The sequence below is a fragment of the Pollicipes pollicipes genome, unplaced genomic scaffold, assembly GCF_011947565.3.
Source record: "Pollicipes pollicipes isolate AB1234 unplaced genomic scaffold, Ppol_2.1 Scaffold_7025;HRSCAF=8324_pilon_pilon_pilon, whole genome shotgun sequence".
Lineage (NCBI taxonomy): Eukaryota > Metazoa > Arthropoda > Thecostraca > Pollicipedomorpha > Pollicipedidae > Pollicipes > Pollicipes pollicipes.
In genome coordinates this window covers 72,336-92,669 of record NW_023596980.1, presented here as the reverse complement: position 1 = coordinate 92,669, position 20,334 = coordinate 72,336, and the positions used below count along the sequence as shown (strand labels likewise).

The 20,334-nt window shown below is 46.7% G+C and overlaps 1 protein-coding gene across 1 annotated transcript; it reads left to right on the top strand.

Annotated features, from left to right (window-relative positions):
- Positions 1 to 17,959: 17,959 nt before the first annotated feature.
- On the top strand, positions 17,960 to 19,119 carry LOC119108906 (cuticle protein 7-like; the record flags this gene model as incomplete). The annotated part of the gene is made up of 2 exons (XM_037232451.1): positions 17,960 to 18,355; positions 19,096 to 19,119. Coding segments are annotated over 2 exons (420 nt in total), but the record flags the coding sequence as incomplete, so codon positions are not given.
- Between the last annotated feature and the right edge of the window lie 1,215 nt (positions 19,120 to 20,334).

Sequence of the window (20,334 nt, the reverse complement as noted above, 5' to 3'; positions counted from 1 at the left end):
CAAGCGTGCATTATCTACAAACGTTGGCGAATGGCAAACTGCTTTCTCGAATAAACACGATAGCTACGAGATGTAAGTAGGTATAGAGTGATCTCACATATTATTGTCCGTTGCAAAAGGATTGGGTGGGTACAAGGCGCTCTGGCGCAATAAATTACAATAATGCTATGCCGTTTTTCTATTTCAACGACCCATGAGCCATGATTCACACAGGCAGCTGGGTGATAAGACTCAGTCGATACTGCCGCCATCCTGCGGGTGAAATCAGAAGTTCAGTTCGTGTAATCCGCTCCTGGCTCAATTCAACGAAGGGGGCGCCGGTTGCCTCTTACGACCAACTGTGCGACACGGATACAGCTGTAAGTTGTGTAGCATTCACACCGCAGCTGTATGAGAGCCAGGCCTCTCGTGCACGTGTCGTGACTCAAGCAACAACCTGCTGACATATGGATGTAAAGATCTTGTCTCTCACGTTTAGTTCTGTTTCCTTGTTGAGAGGATTAACCCTGCCCACAAATGAATATAAAAAGTAAAAGAAATGGGGCTTATCGCATATATTCTCCTTTTCGCTGTTGTTTCATATTTTCCTCGAAGTATCCATATATGCTAAAGACTTATGCCGAATGTTTTCAGATTCACGTGAGCTCTATGTGAGGCAGAAAAGTTGTGGTGATAATCTGTGATGACTGTTTTAGTTCCCAGCATTATGGTCGGACATCAGCGGTGTTCTTTCTTGTTTGGTTCGGAGAGGGTGACAGGATGATATCAATTCTGAAAAGTTGCCTAAATCCTGAGCTAAGGTCTTCTTCAACGCGAAGAATACGGTTTTGGTCCGGGACAACACGTTTTTTGCCGGAGAGAAACACATGTTGTTCGGATGTAGGGATTGGGTGTGGTGTAGGTTCAGCCCGTATTCCTCCACTTAGTGTCTAATTTATTTTGCAAGACTGCCCCCCTCCTGAAGAGAAAACATAAAAGTGGAATATTTCAGACGTACTGGAGTGCTTTGGCATAAAGTATCAGTTTTAATGTCATGTTTTGCTCGTTCCAGGAAAAGAAAGCTTTTCCGAGACGTAATCCTTTGAAGCCAACACTCGTGCTATAATCTTTTCTGTAAATAATACAGGTTCTTGCAGAATATACCACAGGTGAGCCCTCCAGTTTAGAGTGTGATTAGAAAATCTGCTAGATCGATCTTGAAAATCCATGGTGATACTTTTACTGACGATGATGTGTCAAAAACTCAAACCTATGATTTCAGTCTAAATCTGCAGTACCCTGCACCCGATAAAATGCATGGGGCGCGAAAGCACCAATCATAAAAGCTGTAGTCTGCAACATAATGAATTCAATAATATCTGTCCAGACACGCAATGTTTATGACATGCAGAGCGCGCATGCTTCGGAAAATATCTCTGAGCGGCCGCAACAAATTATCATAACTTTGATGCGGTCGATTAAAACACGCGTTTCAAGCGGCTGTAGGCAAGCTGTTACCAACCTTCCCCACTCCTTCGAGCGGCTGCCCGGGCTATGAGCTGGCTCTAAGCTTCCGGCCATGGGTTCAAGCCGGTGACAGTGGGCGCGCCCATGGGAGTGGCCATGGGTCCTGCGCTTGTTCATCGGTCCGACCAGGAGAACAGTGTGGGTCAGCCAATGACTGGGCGCAGCGGGTCGTGACCTCAGGCCAAGATCTGGTCTTGGCCCACCTATAAAAGGGAAGACACTGTGGGAGTCTGCACCAGTTGCACGGCGTACCCGGTCACTAAACCATACAGCATGAAGGTACGTTTTACCAAGCACACAGCTGGACAAGTGCGCTGGTGGCTACTGCGGGGTCATTTGCCACAGGCATTGGGCCAATGTGTTTGACGTAGCCGTTCCGTCAGACAGCCAGCAGTCATTAAGATACTCGTTTGTGTATATTGAATCTCTTTCATCAGGCTACTCTTAAAAATGTGCGTTTGTAGTGTCCTTTCCCGGAAAACACCGTGCATTTTCCCTCCAAACTAAGTATGCCCAAGATTCCCAACATCAGAGTCATGGAAAAACGGCCGAGGTATACATGAGCTATCCTGAAAGACGTTACTGCACGGCAGTTGCGGTGCATGCCCTGGAATACTCACATAAAACGGCGTATCTCCAACCCAAATAGCCACCGAAATAAATGTCACCAAAACTGCCAACACCACAAAAACCTAGCTCTTGGCGATTGACTACGGATTTGTGTTAATTTTAAGAAAGGCAGCGTTTTACAATCCACGGTATTTTTACATGTGTTTCCAGTGCTCTGTGGTGTGAACTGCGAATGGAATGACAGATGTGGTCAGTACATGTGTCGAATGTAATAGAGCCTAATGCGATAGTGACATCGAATCAAATGTAATAAGGCCGTCGAGAAATGACTTGAGCTAACTATCACATATCCGTAACATCACCTTCATGGCATTACAGGTGTTCATTATTGCCGCCGTTTTGGCTGCTGCCGCGGCCACCCCGGAGTACATGACGTCCCATCACGCGGCTCTGACCCACAAGCCAGCCCCCTACCACCCGGCCCCGGCCTACAAGCCGACCCCGGCTCCCTACCACCCTCCTCCGTCCTACAAGCCCGCTCCCTACCACCCGGCCCCCTCCTACAAGCCCGCCCCCTACCACCCTGCCCCGTCTTACAAGACCGCTTCTTACCACCCGGAGCCCCAGTACAAGGAAGAGGCTAAGCCGTTCGCTTACGACTATGCCGTCAACGACCGCTACTCCGGAGCTAACCTTCCTATCTATACCTTCCTATCCTATAATATTGCCTTCTATTCTTTTCAACGCTGTTAAGATGTCTCTAGTTGTTTTAGTGTGGTTTGGCGAACATGACTGAAGTTGCCCAAGAGCCACAGGAGGCTAAAATGGGTGAGGGTTGCTCTCTGGTACCGAGACACGCTACTGGCACTTGGGACGCTACTGTGAGGGATATTCCCCGACTGCAAATAGCGGCAATTGGCAGATTCTTATGACTGGAAGCTTAGGGTGGAAATTTTCTTAATGATAGCCACTGTTAAGACATATCATATGTCGTTTTGCACAATCCCCGATAACTTGAAGGCCAATATATTAAAATGGCAAGGAAACACTCCTAGCCCCTTTTTACTTATTTTCTGCGACATTGGATATTGTTGTCAATTTTAATACACCAATTCAATTGAGTGGAGTTCCAACAGACTGGGTGGCCTTTTGACATGTTGTCGTCGCTGTGTCATTGCTGTTTACCTCCAGTGTGGCGCAATCTATTTAAGTCATATGAATGCTGAAAGCAGGTGCAGACCATCTTCAGTGGATAATAATTCATCCGCCAGACGCAACACCTTGCACTGCATGCTAGTAATACTTGTCATAGGCCTTTTACAATGAGTTACCTGCGCCAAAAATCACCAATCTTTTCCAATTTGTGGTGCGGGGTATTCAGCTACACATTAGCTGGCTTGGATTTTAGGTGCAGACAATGGCTGTGGTAATGACTCGTACGTTAGGCGATGCATTTAGCACTAGTTGGTTTGGATCTGTAGTCTCATGAAGCCTGATTATTGGATTGCTTACATATTGATAAGATCATGCGACTAATTGAAAATGTACGCGATTTGTGGTCGGTTATGTAACCTTACCGTGGAAAGTGTTCAGGTGTCATGATCAAGTGTGCAGACAACGGATGAGAACACAACCTCAAACATGCTGTTTGCCTGTATGTTCGTGTGCCCAAACCTCCAAGCGTTGCGCCGACACCAAAACGCGCCAAAGGATCGCGAAACGTGTGGCGCGATGTGGTGCGGCGGCTTGATGGGAACACTGGTGCACGACTAGTGTCGCGTGGCAGTTGGACACGTCCCGTTGGACACCTGGATGTGCAGTCAAGTCAGCTCACATTGAGTCAGCTCATGCGGTCCGATCACTCCGTGAATGACTTCAGAAGATTAAGAAGTGGGAGAGCTGCGAATCGCCGCCAATCAAATGGACAGTTTTGCACGCCAGCAAGAAAACCCCAACAAAATGCTCAGAAGTGAAGGAGCTGCACTGGGAACGCTTCTATATAGGAAGCAGTCAATAACAATATTAGCAATTCTCGTCAACAACAACACGCCAATAACTTCCAAGCTTGCAATATATGGCCCAATTGGTGGAAAAGCATTGGGTATTAAAGCGAAATTTTACATCGAAAGCTTTTTAAAGGAGGTTTTGATAGCATCAGCAAGCTACCGTTTTGGGATTTATAGAAACTAAGTGATTCTTACAATAAATCAAGTTAGTTGTTCATTAGTTGAAATGCTATTAGCGTTGTTTGTACCATGAGGTAAGAAAGCCTTTCACCTGTTGCCTTTATTTTTACAGTATTGTTTAGCCTGAAGGTTCTGAAATATGAAACGTCAACAAATCAGCATAACCACTTAATCTTAATCATGAGAATTTTCTTTGTTAGAATGCACTATCAATGATTGCAAGGTGAGGGAGACGAACGCCGGTAGTACTTGTCATTGGTATCCGAAACCCAAAGTACAGGGATTGAAATTGACGTTTGTTGCGCCAAATTTGGGGCTCATAGTGACGTACTACCAGCTCTGCACTTCACATGGCAGGCTAGCATAACGTCGTCCCCATCCCATTCATGCCACCCTAGAATGTCATAAGTGAGCTAAATGTATCAGGCGCTGAGCAACTAAATGATGCAACTGGTCGGTGGAGGGTATGCATTAATACTACCCTGGCTACAGAATGTGAAATTGATTATCAGTGGCCACCACCTTATCCCAGCCATGAACGATACTTTTAGGTAGACGAGCAGCACCTTTTTATGGTCCTCTAACTACTTGCAAGCATTTGGAGAGCGCAATATCAAAAGGCATAAAGTAAAATTATACAGTAAAACTGCTTGCCACAAGTTGGGCGTGTCCCGGAGATCGGCCAAGTCTCCAAGCTAATTCATCAGTCTAGCCTGTGGTAGCGGGAGCCTCCCGTTCAGCGGGCTCCTGTCCTTGGCCTTACATCGGCGGCTCGCGGACGGCCTATAAAAACGAAAGCACTGTGGAAGCAGGCACCAGTTTCACTGCGCACTCGACCACACAAACACAGCATGCAGGTAGTCGCTTGAAGGAGGTGTTTGAGGTAGTGTTTTTCAACTGTCAGAGATCACTTTGGAAGACATGCCGTGGTCGGAACCATGCTGAGATGCGTTGTATCAGAAGCGTGGTTGTACACTGCATTGTAAAACAGGAAAAATGTCAAAACGACTGGCTTATTAATAACACAACTGTGGTGGCATTTCAGATCTTCGTCGTTGCCGCCGTGCTGGCTGTCGCCGCCGCCGTCCCGGCTCCGGAGACGCCAGTGTACAAGCCCACGCCGGCCCCATACCACCCGGCCCACTCCTACAAGCCGGCCTCTTACCACCCGGAGCCCCAGTACAAGGAGGAGCCCAGGCCGTTCGCCTACGACTACGCCGTAAACGACCAGTACACCGGCACCAACTTCGCCAAGAAGGAGGAGAGCGATGGCCACAACACCCAGGGATATTACTCGGTGGCTCTGCCCGACGGCCGTGTTCAGCACGTCAAGTACGTCGCTGACCACTACGGCGGCTACAACGCTGAGGTCACCTACGAGGGAGAGGCCACCTACCCCGAGTTCCACCCCGCCCCTGCCTACAAGGCTGCTACTCCGGCATACAAGCCTGCCTACAAGCCTTCTTACAGCCATCCCGCCCCGGCACACAAGGCTGCGGCGTACTAGTCACCGGGTGAAAACGTTTGCCTATTTAAACGTGTAAATGTGTTGTTATCAAGCTTTTCGTGACCTGACCTGCTCTGTTGCAATACAGTGTAGCACTGAAACCATGCGTTTCTTCATGAACACTCATACCTCTTCCAGGGGCAATGTTATCTGATCAACTGAAGCAAGACATTTCCATTCAACGAAGCTCTTGACGACACCAATATTTGTAACGAATATGAGGCAGTGAAATTCCACGTGACATGATGGTGTGTAACCCTGTCAGTCTCATCACAATCGCGAAAAAGTTTCGACACGAGCTATACAATTGGTACCAATTCAAAACGATGCATCACAACGCCCATTTTCTCTGCGAAACGTGGTTGCCGGCCAGCAAAATCGCCACACTGAAGTTACCTGAAGGGTGGTTATTAGTTCGCAGCTGGTCTAACACATCTGACTTGTGGCTCCCTGCCGGGTGAGAGCTTTCCCACACCACTCCAGTGGACAAAGGATCCGGACATGACTACCCATCCCGTAATGGCACGTTGCAACCAATCACACACACACACGCACGTACGCACGCACGCACGCACGCACGCACGCACACACACACACACACACACACACACACACACACACACACACATATACACACACACACACACACACCTATACGGGTTTGCGGGGCGAAGTCGGGACCTCATCGAAATGCGGCGAAGCGAGGACCGGTTCAACGCCCCTTTACATTGGTCGCAGGACGATGGGAATAAGTTCATTGATACCCGGGAGACGAGTAGGTTGCGATGGCAAACATATTAAAGGGCTGCGCACGACGGAAACGAACCCGTGTAATGCAGTGAAGTAGGGACCGATTGGCATGACGTCACAATGACGTCACGGTTTACACAAACCGCAATGTAGGGACCGGCTCCTATTTTGCTTGGCGTATCCGACATCTTATAGTTTTTATCATTTAGCGGTGTTATATATATCGATGGCTTAACCTTGCACCCCGTGCCGCGCTGGGGTACTCAGCGAGTTACACCGTCGTCGCGATTCTCTCTGGGGGTTTCCGAATCTGAGTTATACATTCATAGCATTGAACCACTCAGCTTTTGTTATTAATCCAAACCAAAACTGACAAGCATTGGGAGAAGACAAACGAGGCCCTGGGAGCACTACTATGCTCTGCTTATCGTAAGAAAGAACGGAATTAAAGCTGGTCAATCAATTCGTCACGAGCATCACGCTGAATTTTTTTCAAACTCAAAATTGGTCGGAAGGCCTGCAGGACAGCACTGTGGATCTCTCGAAGCAGTAGCAGTTTTGGATGTTTGCATTGTTTGCGGCAACTTCATGTTCATATGGTTAATCGATTTATATATATATATTTATATATATATATATATATATATATATACATATACATATATATATATATATATATATATATATATATATATATATATATATATATATTGGCACTGGGGTTCTTTTCGTTGGCAATTATTTTTACGTTCTAAATTCATTGCCTACCTTTGAAGCAAGTTATGCTATACTTTCATTCGGTAATTGCTCCAAACTGGTGCTGTTACATGAATAACATGGGAACAAACAAACACAGAAAATTAATTCGCTCAGTTTTATTGAAGGTATTCCACAAAACGCTGAGTATTCAGCTGCAGATATATGTACAATACATCCAGCTAAAACACCCCACACGTAACTACATGCCACATCCACGTAAACGCTACGAAGTCAGTTGAAAAGAATGAAACGGAAACACTTGTCATGATCGATGTGTCATACTGTTCTCATTCATCGTTGTCGCTGCCAGAGTCGGTGCCGGAGTCGCTGCTATCATCGGTTGTTACGACAACCGGTGGGAGATCTTCTAGCAGCCCGTCATTCGTCCAGTACTGCTGCTCCAGCCTTTTGACGTGCCCACAGCACTTACTCCAGTCCTCTGGAGAGACAGCTGCAACACCTGCCTCCACCAGCCGTTCCACCTCCTCCATCCGCCCCGTCAAGTCCCCCGTCTTATCACGCGCTTCATCTGTGCCCACACTAACTCCATGGGGTTCAAGTCGCAGTGATACGGCGGCAGGCGAACGATCCGATGACCATGATCTCTAGCAAGGTTGTCCAGAAAATATTCCTTCTTCCGGTTCTGGGACTTGACTAGCTCCAGCAGCTCCACCTTCCGCATCTCTTCGTGGATGGTCACACCTGCCTGCTGCAACCACTCCTGGATTTCCGCTTTACGCCAGCTAGAAGTTGGCACTTTTGGGCACAAACGGGAGTGATATCAGGCATTATCTGTGATGATCACAGAGTGCTCGGGCACGTTCGGAAGCAGGCACTCGGTGAACCACTTCCCGTAGCAGTTCTCGTAGCGTAGCAGTCGGCGTGCATCGACGTATGATAGTTGGCGTTCTTGCCTTCGGTCCTGAGGTGGAGAAGTGCGCCCGGTATAAATCCTTCTGAAGAGCCGGCATGGACTATGATAAAACGTTTTCCTTTTCCAATGGCGTTCTTCCGTCCGTTAATTTGATTGCCGTCCAGCCACGCCAAGTCCTCCATATCGTACCGATTATACCATGTCTCGTCGGTATAAATGATTTTGCTATCGGGAACTTCTCTACGCAGCCTCCTCATCTCCCGCAAGAACTGGCATCTCGTTGCTGCAATATGAGGTTTCTCGATCAGGATCTCGCACTTGTCGATCCTTCCGTACTTAAATCCGTTCGCGAGTAGGTGTTTTCTTGCGGTGGATCTAGACATGGTGACGCCGAGCTGTTCGTGAAGAGCATCCGTGATGGTGTCCAGAGTAACATGTTTTCCATCGATGTACATCTGGTGCACCATTCTCATCATCGCGCAAACATCGAACGGATCTAGATCCGCCCTTGGTCTTGCTGCAGCTGGTCGGGATCGGCTTGGAGATTTCAGTCTGGCACCATTCTGGGCTTCACGTTGTATGCGGTAGACTGTGGTCTTCCCAACGCCCGTTACAGCTGCAGTTCTTAATAATGGACTCTCCCGGACGGCGTCGTCGTCTCCCGCCTTCAACTTCATGTCCCAGTCTTCGACAAAATGTTGATACACATTATAAACAATTTCCCTGCTTTGTGCCCCAAGAATCCTTCCAGACGCTAGATTAGATTTTTCATTCATTGGTAAGTAGGTACTAAAACATATCAAAGATATAAAAAGACAATGAAATATACAAGTAAAACAATATAAAAACTTTTCACCGCGTAAAACATTACCGCAACACCAAAATGACGCCGGTCATGACACCGGTAATTTTTGGGCTACAGCACACTCGAATAATGACCCACGCGCAAAAAAACGTGCAAAATCGTTGGCAGCACTTTAATTCCGTTCTTTATTACGATAAACGGAGCACAATAATGTAGTATCGTACGCCGCGCCCAGGGTCATTTTTCTGTTGCAGTGTCCAGAAAAAATTATGCATTCAAAAATGTCAGACAGCGAAACATGTATTTTCCAGTATCGGTGAGCGCGTTAAACGACGCATACTTCACAATACGCTTGCTCCAGAGAAGATGAAGGTATACACGACATGGTCATGTTTACAATGGGTACAGACAACTATGGTATTCAAACAGACATTTTAAATGTCCGTACTACGACTATTTTAAAACGATGTTACATGCGCGGGGCGTTTGCTCTTTCACATCGCGTGCCGCAGAATAATGCAATGAACTCTCTTTACTCTGTCATTCAACATTAAAGTTCTACTAACTTAAATGTATTTGGATATCTAGTTTTCAGTGAATATCCATGAACACCAAAAATGAGCGCTGCTTCATTTATAGCCAGATGATCCAATATTATGTTTCACATTTCATGGTGCTGCAGAAGGCATTGAGAAAAGGCATTGCGCTCACTTCCATTATTCACATTAAAGCACAAATCCGTGTGGCCCCAGGTATCGAGAAAAACGTGAGCATACTGGTAATATGCTGGTATATTACGTAGCGGCTCTCGAGTTCACCAACACAAGACAGCTTATGTCAAGAACTTTTCCACATGCCACCAACGCTTAAGTTGGTCTAGTCTGATCTGAACAATGCAGCTGGTAAAACCTTGAGCACAGGTCAAAGAACGGCCTCAACGGGTGGCCGCCCTTGACTGTTTGCATACTACTGCAGCATGGTGAAACTAGCCTCACAGATTCAGGCTACGCCTATGTTTTACGACGAGGTTATATGTACAGTACTTCACGTCGGTCCAGGAGCGACGACACAAATCTGGCTCGGCGTGCAAAGCGGCGATGCAATCGGCCATACCGGGACAGGTCAAGTCGCTCATAGACCTGGACATCTGACTTTCAATTGCTTGCATTTCACGAACGGTCCATGAGATCTTTCGTATCTTTCTCTCGGGGACAGGAAGGCAGTTAGTGGAATGTCTAGTGGAAGGTGAGCCCTGATCATCACGTCCACCACTTGCAGGCATCACATCACATTCCGTCTTCTGCCGTTTACGTTTTCCTTTTTCCTCTTCACTTTCTTCCATTTGTCGTTTTGGTCTTTTCGCCTCATTGTCGTAGCTCTCACCCAGGTCTTTAACCACGCTCTTGTCTTCATCACTTGTGCAGGGGTCGAGTTCTTCCAACGCCTTACCAACGTATGCACTGCCAGGCTTGTTCATTGCCAGGAGCAGCTCGCTGACTTAAGCGCCATTCACCGTCCGCTCGGGCAAGCGGTAATATTCCCGATGAGCCCTGATGTCATGTCCCATGAACCTTGCGACAACGTCCAGCTCCGTTTCGCTCAAATGCAAAAGTTGTATCATTGTTGCGATATGCTTTCGCATAGATGTAGCTGTCACATTCACAACTTCTGCACGCTCAGCAAACTGAGAAATACACTTGCTCCCACTCAGTGGCCGGGCGTCCTTGGCTGCATCACCAATGAACACGTACGGGCTACTTTCATGAATGCCAGAAACCTCTCTGGAGGCAACCAGAAGGTCAAGGACCTCGGTTATCCTGCCTTTCAGGAGCATTGGGACCTCTCTTCCTCGCTTTCTGCGTATCTTTACGTGACCTAGGGTTGTACATAGTTCGCGTTCGAGCACAAACAAATCATCAGTAATATCCTTAGTAACTTCGTAGGTTTTCGGCCGACAATCATCCACCGTCAGTCGTTCTGTTTCACCAGGCCTCCGCCGATTAAACAAGATCAGCGAAGTGAGTGCAGCTTGAGCCAGCTTGCCGTAGTTGACCAGACTGGTTGTTTCTTGCAAGCTATCCCTCACTTTCTCCATGGCACCGTCTATTTCCAGTTGCAGGCGCAGTACACCGTCATTTTTTGGCAGTTTTTCAACCTTGTTCCACCGCCTCTCATGCAGGGTGCCAAGCGTGCGACTGGAAACCATCACGTTCCAGTCAGACTTGTACAGTTCCACGAAAGTCGTACCTATACATCTTTTGAAATGTTCCTCCACTGGCAGCAAGGAACTGATTCAAGAACTAAGCTGGTTGAATCAATTTTTGACACTCCTCTAAGCGAGGGGATATACTCCCAATTGGGTCTGAAACTGAGAGCTATGTAAGGGATAGCCTTCGCTTACTGTAATTGTTATATAGCGACCTGAAGTGGCATGAAACAGTACAACCATTGCAGGGCAAATATGTTTGTTGACTCCACTAGCCTTACCTGATAATTGCGTTTCCTCTTCTGTACACGAGTAAAAAAGAATTTCCTCCGTCTCATGGTTCTGGAACACAAAGAACACTGCAATTTCAAGGGACCCCCTGAGTTCCCACCAGACTTGTGCGGTGGCAAAAATCGGGATCTGGGATATGCAAGATGCTACTACAAACCAAAATTTCAAGACACAAGATACACAGGATCTCATGCAAATACATTCACAGAATCCCAATGCAATACACATCCTACAGATCCAAGATCCATTAGGATCCCACAGTTGCAGCATATTTAGCAGTGAAAATTGAACAAGCATTTCAGTCACTCCCATCTGGTTCCATATTCATATACAATTATCTTAATGGGTAATATGATACAGTTCCTTTCATTTCTGAAGAAGTGTTTTTAAAGCAATCCAGAACAACTAAAATGCAAAAACAAAATACCCCATTTCAGAGGTTTAAAAAAAGAAACACGACCTCGCAGAGACTGATTTTCACAATAAAATGTCAGACATGTGTGCACATGTTAGATAAATCTTGCTAACAAATCAGGCAACTTTGTTCCCTTAAAAGGAAATAGTTCACCCTAAGAAATATTCTTAACACATATTTTAACTTCACCAAAAAAGGTAATTTTTTGAAGGGAGCAAAATCATTTGGTCCTCTTAGAGAACAGAAAATGATCCAAGTTCCAACACTGTGGCTCATCCAATGAATGCTGAAAGTGGTGGAGAAGCATCAATTTGATTGGCTGATGAGCTAATAGGCTGTTATTCTGCCCAGGATTGGTTAATTATGTAGTGTCTGCTGATGGGCCTATAAGCACAATTTCCCTGCACTCTTTCATGTGAATTTCATTTCAATTTCTGAATTTCAAAGCTCTTTGGCTGGAAAGTGCTTTCAACCAGAGCAGCAGGTTGGGGGGCTAACACTGTCTACGAAGCGACTATCTCAGTTCTATTCCCCACGTTGAAGGTTAATTAATTTCTTCAAGCTTTCTTACTGGCTCAATAGGAATATGAAATCACACTGTATATGGACACTTGAACCTGTCACAGACTTGATGCTGCAATAGCAAGTAATGTCCACAATGATTGTTAATGATCATGAATTACACAGACAAGGGGCCACAAAGGTGCAGCTAATTTTCGGTATTGACACAGGCACTATTTAGTTGGTTTAATAATGGGAAACTGGTGCATGCAAGGGGGAGGAGGCGATTCTGTCAACCCCTGAAGTAATAAACATGAGTCTTTATTTAATAGCATGTGTGTATTCAAAGACACAGCCATATTCCATTTAAAATACCCACTTGTGGACCCCAAGGGGGACAGTCTGTGCTTTAGAAAAATGACTGAAATTGGTGCAAAATTGGCACACGTTTATGAATAGGAGAAAATTTAAGAAACTTTCAGTGTTTGCATTAGCGGCAAAAGTCCTGGAGAATACCCCATACCCTTCCCCATTTTCAAAGAAAAGTGGGTTTGACAATTACTTTGGGCATTTCTGACCTAACCTCATCTAACAACTCAAACCAAACAATACGCAATCTAACCAAACATGGCACAACATAGCACTGGTTTCTCATATCAGATCGGGTATGGGAAAATAACTTAATAATTGGTTTGCAATAAAGTGATCATCATAGTAATGTTAAGCATGACAGAATAACATGAGTAACATATTAAAGTTAAAGATAAATCAGAAAAAGGTACACATCTATACCAATACCATTTTAACTTGGCTAGAGAGGCATATATCACCAAAATCTGAGTTTCAAAAACCATGCAGTATTTATACACTGTCCCCCAGACTGCTGATAACCCATAAACAAACTTTTGGATCTGCCTGTGCATGGATTCAATGAGCTTACTATAATCTATGCCTATTGAATTGCAATGACGACAGAAGCTGCGACTAATCGCTTCACAATCAAACTGCTGGCTTGCCACACAACCTACAAAAGAGCCACCTCTTCTATTATATAAACTGTGCGAGCCTCGTTTCTTACAACAAATATGAATTCATACTCGCCTTGAGTTTGTCAACCGATTCCTCACTCCACGGATTGCTATTTCTTAATCGCACTTCCTTCCTGTACCGGTCACGATAACGCGGAAGTCGGTTCGTGGGAATAGGGATGGCCTTGAAGGAACGGCACCAGGTAAGGTAACTGATCTGGTACTTACATAATCTGTCTGATAGCAGCACCGGCCAGCGAATGGTTTTTTAACAACCAAGGAACAAAATATGACCATCTAAATAAAGTTCCTTCGATCTTAATTTAAATTATTATGAAAAAATCGAAGTATGCCATCTTTACAAATGATACTTACAACATAACCAAACATTGCTTTGTCCATCACATGATTACGGCTCCTGATTGGTTGATACTACTGCGTTCAGCCAATTAGCGCGCGCCACACAATGACGTCGCACATTTCCGCGGGAATCTTCCCGTGGCGGCCGGCGGATTTGTGTAAAGCGAGGGGTGGTCACGTGACCAGCGGATAAACACAAGTTGATTAAACCCCACTTCCTGGGGACCGGTCTGAGATTGATAGGAGCGTCGTCTGATGAGTTGAGAAGCATCACCCAATGGTCAACAAAGTGGGGACCGATTTTTCGGTCCCGACTTCGGAACGGTCCCCACTTGGCGTACGTTTAGCGGGCGTTTGTCCCGACTTCGCCGCAAAGACAAGTACACACACACACACACACACACACACACACACACACACACACACACACACACACACACACACACACACACACACACACACACACACACACACACACACACACACACACACACACACACACACACACACACACACACAAACACATACACACACACACACACACACACACACACACACACACACAAACACACACACACACACACACACACGCACACACACACACACGCACACACACACACACGCACACACACACAAACACACACACACACATATAGATATATATTTTGTAATATTTATATACATATGTACATAAAATATAAAAAAATATATATCTAAAAAGTTGAACGTAAAGCAATGAAATGGGCAACCCTGGGACCACATATATCTAGAATCCCAACAGCTACCTAGGCTGGCAAAAGCATTAACTAGCATGATTGAACTCTACACACCAGCAGAATATAGCTTGCAACCCACAGGAGAGTTAATTGGCATCATCAGGTTTTACAATCCCACTGGTCTACTTGCATCCTTAGGCGTAGACAGTCATTTCCCAAACGCGGCTGTTGATGAAACAATCCAAATTACACTCGACTGCGTCTACAAACACCAAGCCTTGTCACCATTGAAACCGTCACGACCCATTCTCGAAACGGATGCTCCGATTCTGCACGACAGAGGCACGCTTCCGCTGCCCAAGCGGAAAACTGCTGCGATGTACATGGTGTCGCTGTGGTATCACTGCTCGGATGTTTCTTTGCAAATATGCACATGTGCTGGCTGGAAAACCAATTTCGCTGCAAATTGGAAACAAATCAATCATTGTTTTTGCGTCAAGCCTGCATTCTCTGAAAATGTTTGCGAATGGCAAACTGCTTTCTCGAATAAACACAATAGCTAGGAGATGTAAGTAGGTATAGAGTGATCTCACATATTATTGTCCGTTGCAAAAGGATTGGGTGGGTACACGGCGTTCTGGCTCAATAACTTACAACAGTGCTATGCTGTTTTTTTATTTCAACAAGCCATGGGCTATGATTCACACAGGCAGCTGGGTGATAAGACTCAGTCGATACTACTGCCCTCCTGCGGGCGAAATCAGAAGTTCAGTTCGTGCAATCCGCACCTGGCTCAATTCAACGAAGGAGGGCCGGTTGCCTCCTGCGACCAACTGTGCGACACTGATACAGCTGTAGGGCGTGTAGCATTCAAACCGCAGCTGTATGAGAGCTAGGCTGCTCGTGCACGTGTCGTGAGTCAAGCAACAACCTGGTGACATATGGATCTTGTCTCTCACGTTTAGTTCTGTTGCCTTGTTGAGAGGATTAATCCTGCCCACAAATGAACATAAAAAGTAAAAGAAATAGGGCTTGCCGTATATATTCTCCGTTTCGCTGTTGTTTCATATTTTCCTCGAAGTATCCATATATGCTGAAGACTTATGCCGAATGTTTTCAGATTTACGTGAGCTCTATGCGAGGCAGAAAAGTTGTGGTGATAATCTGTGATGACTGTTTTAGTTCCCAGCGTTATGGTCGGACATCAGCGGTGTACTTTAATGTTTGGTTCGGAGAGGGTGACAGGGTTACATCAATTCTGAAAAGTTGCCTAAATTTTGAGGTAAGGTCTTTTTCAACGCGAAGAATACGGTTTTGGTCCGGGATAATACGTTTTTTGCCGGAGAGAAACACATGTTGTTCGGATGCAGGCATTGGGTGTGGCGTAGGTTCAGCCCGTATTCCTCCACTTAGCGTCTAATTTATTTTGTCAGACTGCCCCTCTCCTGAAGAGAAAACATAAAAGTGGAATATTTGAGACGCACTGGAGCGCTTCGACATGAAGTATCAGTTTTGATGCCATGTTTTGCTCGTTCCAGGAAAAGAAAGCTTTTCCGAGACATAATTCTTTGAATCCAGCACTCGTGCCTTAATCTTTTCTACAAATAACACAGGTATTTGCGGAAAATACCACAGGTGAGCCCTCCGGTTCAGGGTGTGATTAGAAAATCTGCTAGATCGATCTTGAAAATCCACGGTGATACTTTTACTGACGATGATGTGTCAAAAACTCAAACCTATAATTTCAGTCTAAAACTGCAGTGCCCTGCACCCGATAAAATGTATGAGGCGCGAAAGACCATTCATGAAAGCTGTAGTCTACAACAAAATAAACTCAATAATATCTGTCCAGACACGCAGTGTTTATTACACGCAGAGCGCGCATGCTTCTGAAAATATCTCTGAGCGGCCGCAACAATGTATCATAACTTTGATGCGGTCGATTAAAACACGTGTTTCAAGCGGCTGTACGCAAGCTGTTACCAACCTTCCCCACTTCCGCGAGCGGCTGCCTGGGATTTGGGCTGGTTCTAAGCTTCCAGCCATGGGTTCAAGCCGGTGGCAGATAATGTACTATCAACGTCCCTCCGAACAACCAAACCCCTGATCGAAACTACTGTGACAGAATCGTTCACCAGATAAGCTGAATATTACATGAAAGCGGCGTTCAAACAAGCTGTCGTTTGGAGCACAGCGATCCCCTACGATAAGTCCATCCGTGTAGTGGCGCTGATGGCTACGACGCTCGGTCTTGGTAAATGTATTATAGCGGATACATGAAGCTAAGAATTGCCGCGATTTATTACAAAACCCAGTTTCCCACCGCTGTCGCCAATCTGTTATCCACATTCCATTTTTGCGGGCAGCTGCCTGGCAATGAGCTGGCTCCAAGCTTCCGGCCACGGGTTCAAGCCGGTGGCAGTGGGCGCGCCCATTGGAGTGGCCATGGGTCCTGCGCTTATTCATCGGTCCGACCAGGAGAACAATGTGGGCCAGCCAATGACTGGGCGCAGCGGGCCGTGACCTCAGGCCAAGATCTGGTCTTGGCCGACCTACAAAAGGAAAAACACTATGGGAGTCTGTACCAGTTGCACGGCGTACCCGGCCACTAAACAACACAGCATGAAGGTAGGTGTCACCAAGCATACAGCTGGACAAGTGCGCTGGTGGATGCTACGGAGTCATTTGCCACCGGCATTGGGCCAATGTGTTTAACGTAGTCACGGAATCATAAAGCTAGCAGTTGTGTGCTGGCTTTGGTGCATATTGAGTCTCTTCCATGAGGCTGATGTTGAAAATGGACGTTTGTTGTGTCCTTTCCCAGCAAGCACCGTGCATTTTCCCTCCAAACTAAGTATGGCCAAGCATCCCTACATCACAGTCATGGAAAAATGGCCCAGGTATACCTGAGGTAACCCTAAATGACATTACTGCACCGCAGATGCCGTGCAGGCTCTGGAATCGTCATTTACAGCGACGTATCTCGAAGCCAAATGGGCACCGAAATGAATGTCACCAAAACTGCCAACACCAGAAAAAACCTACCGTTTGGCGAATGCCTACGGATTTGTGTTGGCTTTGAGAAAGGCGGCGTGTTACAAACCACGGTATTTTTACATGTGCTTTCAGTGCTCTTTGGTGTGAGCTGCGAATTGAATGACGGATGTGGTCATTGCATATGCCGACTGTAATAGAGCCTAATGTAATAACCATATATCGAATGGAATGTAATAAAGCCGTTGAGAAATTATTTGAGATTATTATCGCATATCCGTAACATAACCTTCATGGCATTACAGGTGTTCATTATCGCCGCCGTTCTGGCTGCCGCCGCGGCCGCCCCGGAGCACAAGACGTCTCATCACGCGGCTCCGACCCACAAGCCAGCCCCCTACCACCCGGCCCCGGCCTACAAGCCGACCCCGGCTCCCTACCACCCTGCTCCGTCCTACAAGCCGGCGCCCCACCACCCGGCCCCGTCCTTCAAACCGGCGCCCTACCACCCTGCTCCGTCCTACAAGCCGGCGCCCCACCACCCGGCCCCGTCCTACAAACCGGCGCCCTATCACCCTGCTCCGTCCTACAAGCCCGCTTCTTACCACCCGGAGCCCCAGTACAAGGAGGAGGCCAAGCCGTTCGCTTACGACTATGCCGTCAACGACCACTACTCCGGAGCTAACTTCGCCCAGAAGGAGGAGAGCGATGGCCACAACACCCAGGGATATTACTCGGTGGCTCTGCCCGACGGCCGTGTCCAGCACGTCAAGTACGTCGCTGACCACTACGGCGGCTACAACGCTGAGGTCACCTACGAGGGAGAGGCCACCTACCCTGACTACCACCCCGCCCCTGCCTACAAGGCTGCTGCCCCTGCCTACAAGGCTGCCGCTCCGGCCTACAAGCCCGCCTACAGCCATCCCGCTCCGGCCTACAAGGCGGCGGCGTACTAGTCAAATGAAAAAGAATGTTTTCTATTTAAACGCACAAATGCTGATGTAAAACTTTTTTGTGACCTGACCCGCTGTGTTGTAATAAACGAAGCACTCAAGCCACGCGTGTTTTTACTCAAGCCGTCTTGCGTTGTCCAGTGAGCTAATTTCAGTGATGCCGCTGCAACAACAGCCAAGCAACAACCCACCGAAAGAAATTTCATTAGTATGTTATTTAACCACGAGGTGGTTTATCACAGGTTTTGCGTGCAATACTTTCGCCACAAATACAGCCGGAAGTTTTCAGTACGATTAAGACGTATTGAAGCAATTATTTTCAGAAAAATATTCTCGGTGATCAGTAGAGGTGATGTGTTGAAAAATAAATACACCGAAACTGCTTGGATGGTGGTTATCAATGCACGATTTTGTTCAACTTCTCTGGTAAGCCACTGGGAAAGGAAGCTCCTTCTCGTGTCTGGAATAACTCAGATCGTTCCAAGTAGGTCCTTCACAGCTCCAGTGCTACCAGGCGGTCAGGTCGGCATATTCTGCAGGGAATATCTTTCGGATCCTTACATATCTTAATGACTTGTAGCGTGCCAAGTGAAACTCCTTTATTTGTGAGCATTTTTGTTGGGCTTTTATTTTTGGCACGCAAAACTGTTCATTTCTTTGGTGGCGATTCGCAGCTCTCCCACTTCTTGCTCTTCTGAGATCATTCACAGAATGATCGGACCGTATGAGCTCACTCACTGCGAACTGACTTGACTGCACATCCAGGTGTCCAACGGGACGTGCCCAAATGCCACGCGCCACCGGTCGATCTCAGACCGGCACCAGAATGTTTCCGTCAAGCCGCCACACCACATGGCGCCACCCATTTCGCGATCCTTTGTCGCGTTTTGGTGTCGGAGGAACGCTTGGAGGTTTGAACACACGAACATACAGGCAAACAATCTGTTTGAGGTTGTGATCGCATCCTTTGTCTGCACACTTCATCCCAACACCTGAACACTTATCGTGGTTAGGCCACATAACCGACCGAACGTCACGTACATTTTCAATTAATCGTATGACCTCACCAATTTGTAGCCAATCAATTAGTCAGGCGTCATGAGCCCACAGCTTCAAAGGAACTAGTGCTAAATGCATCGCCTAACGTCAAGTCAATACCACAGCCATTGTCTGCAACTAAAACCCCGAGCCAGCCAAAATATGGCTGAATAGCCCGCACCCCAAATTGGAAAAGTGTGGTGTCTTTTGGCGCAGGCAACTCATTGTAAAGGGCTTGTGACAAGTATTGCTAGCATGCAGTGCGAGGTGTTGCGTATAGCGGATGAATCATTACCCATCGAAGCTGGTTTGCACCTGCTTTCATTATTCATCTTCCTAAAATCGATTACGCGACACTGGAAGTAAACAACAATGACGCAGTGATGAAAACATTTCGAAACGTCACCGAGTCTGTTAGAATTCCAATAAATTAAATTGGTATTGTTGGGGATTTTTTATTTAGTAGTAGATTTGCTATGTCAAGCAGTGCTTTCGTAGGCCAGCGGCAGTCATACATATTGCACAGTAGCAGGTGGCCGGCGGCGGTCGGACATTTTGTAGTAGCACGTGAGCGGCTCACCCGAACGTTCAGATGTCCCTCCCGAGAGGAGTGAGGAGTGGCCAGGGAAATAAAGGGCTGAAAGTGCGTGTTCAGTGAGTTTTTCTCACATTTTGTTATGCCCAAACCCGGGAAGTAGTGAACTGAAGTTTAAGCATCTGTTATTTTGCTGAGTTGTTCCGAGTGCCCATGTCAAGATGGGTGGAAGCCCGGATGCTTTCAAGAAGCGAACAGCAGCTAGTGACTGGCTGACCAGGTCAGTGAGGAAACTTGAGAAAATTCTGGAACATAAACAACCAGATCAAGATGCACTTCA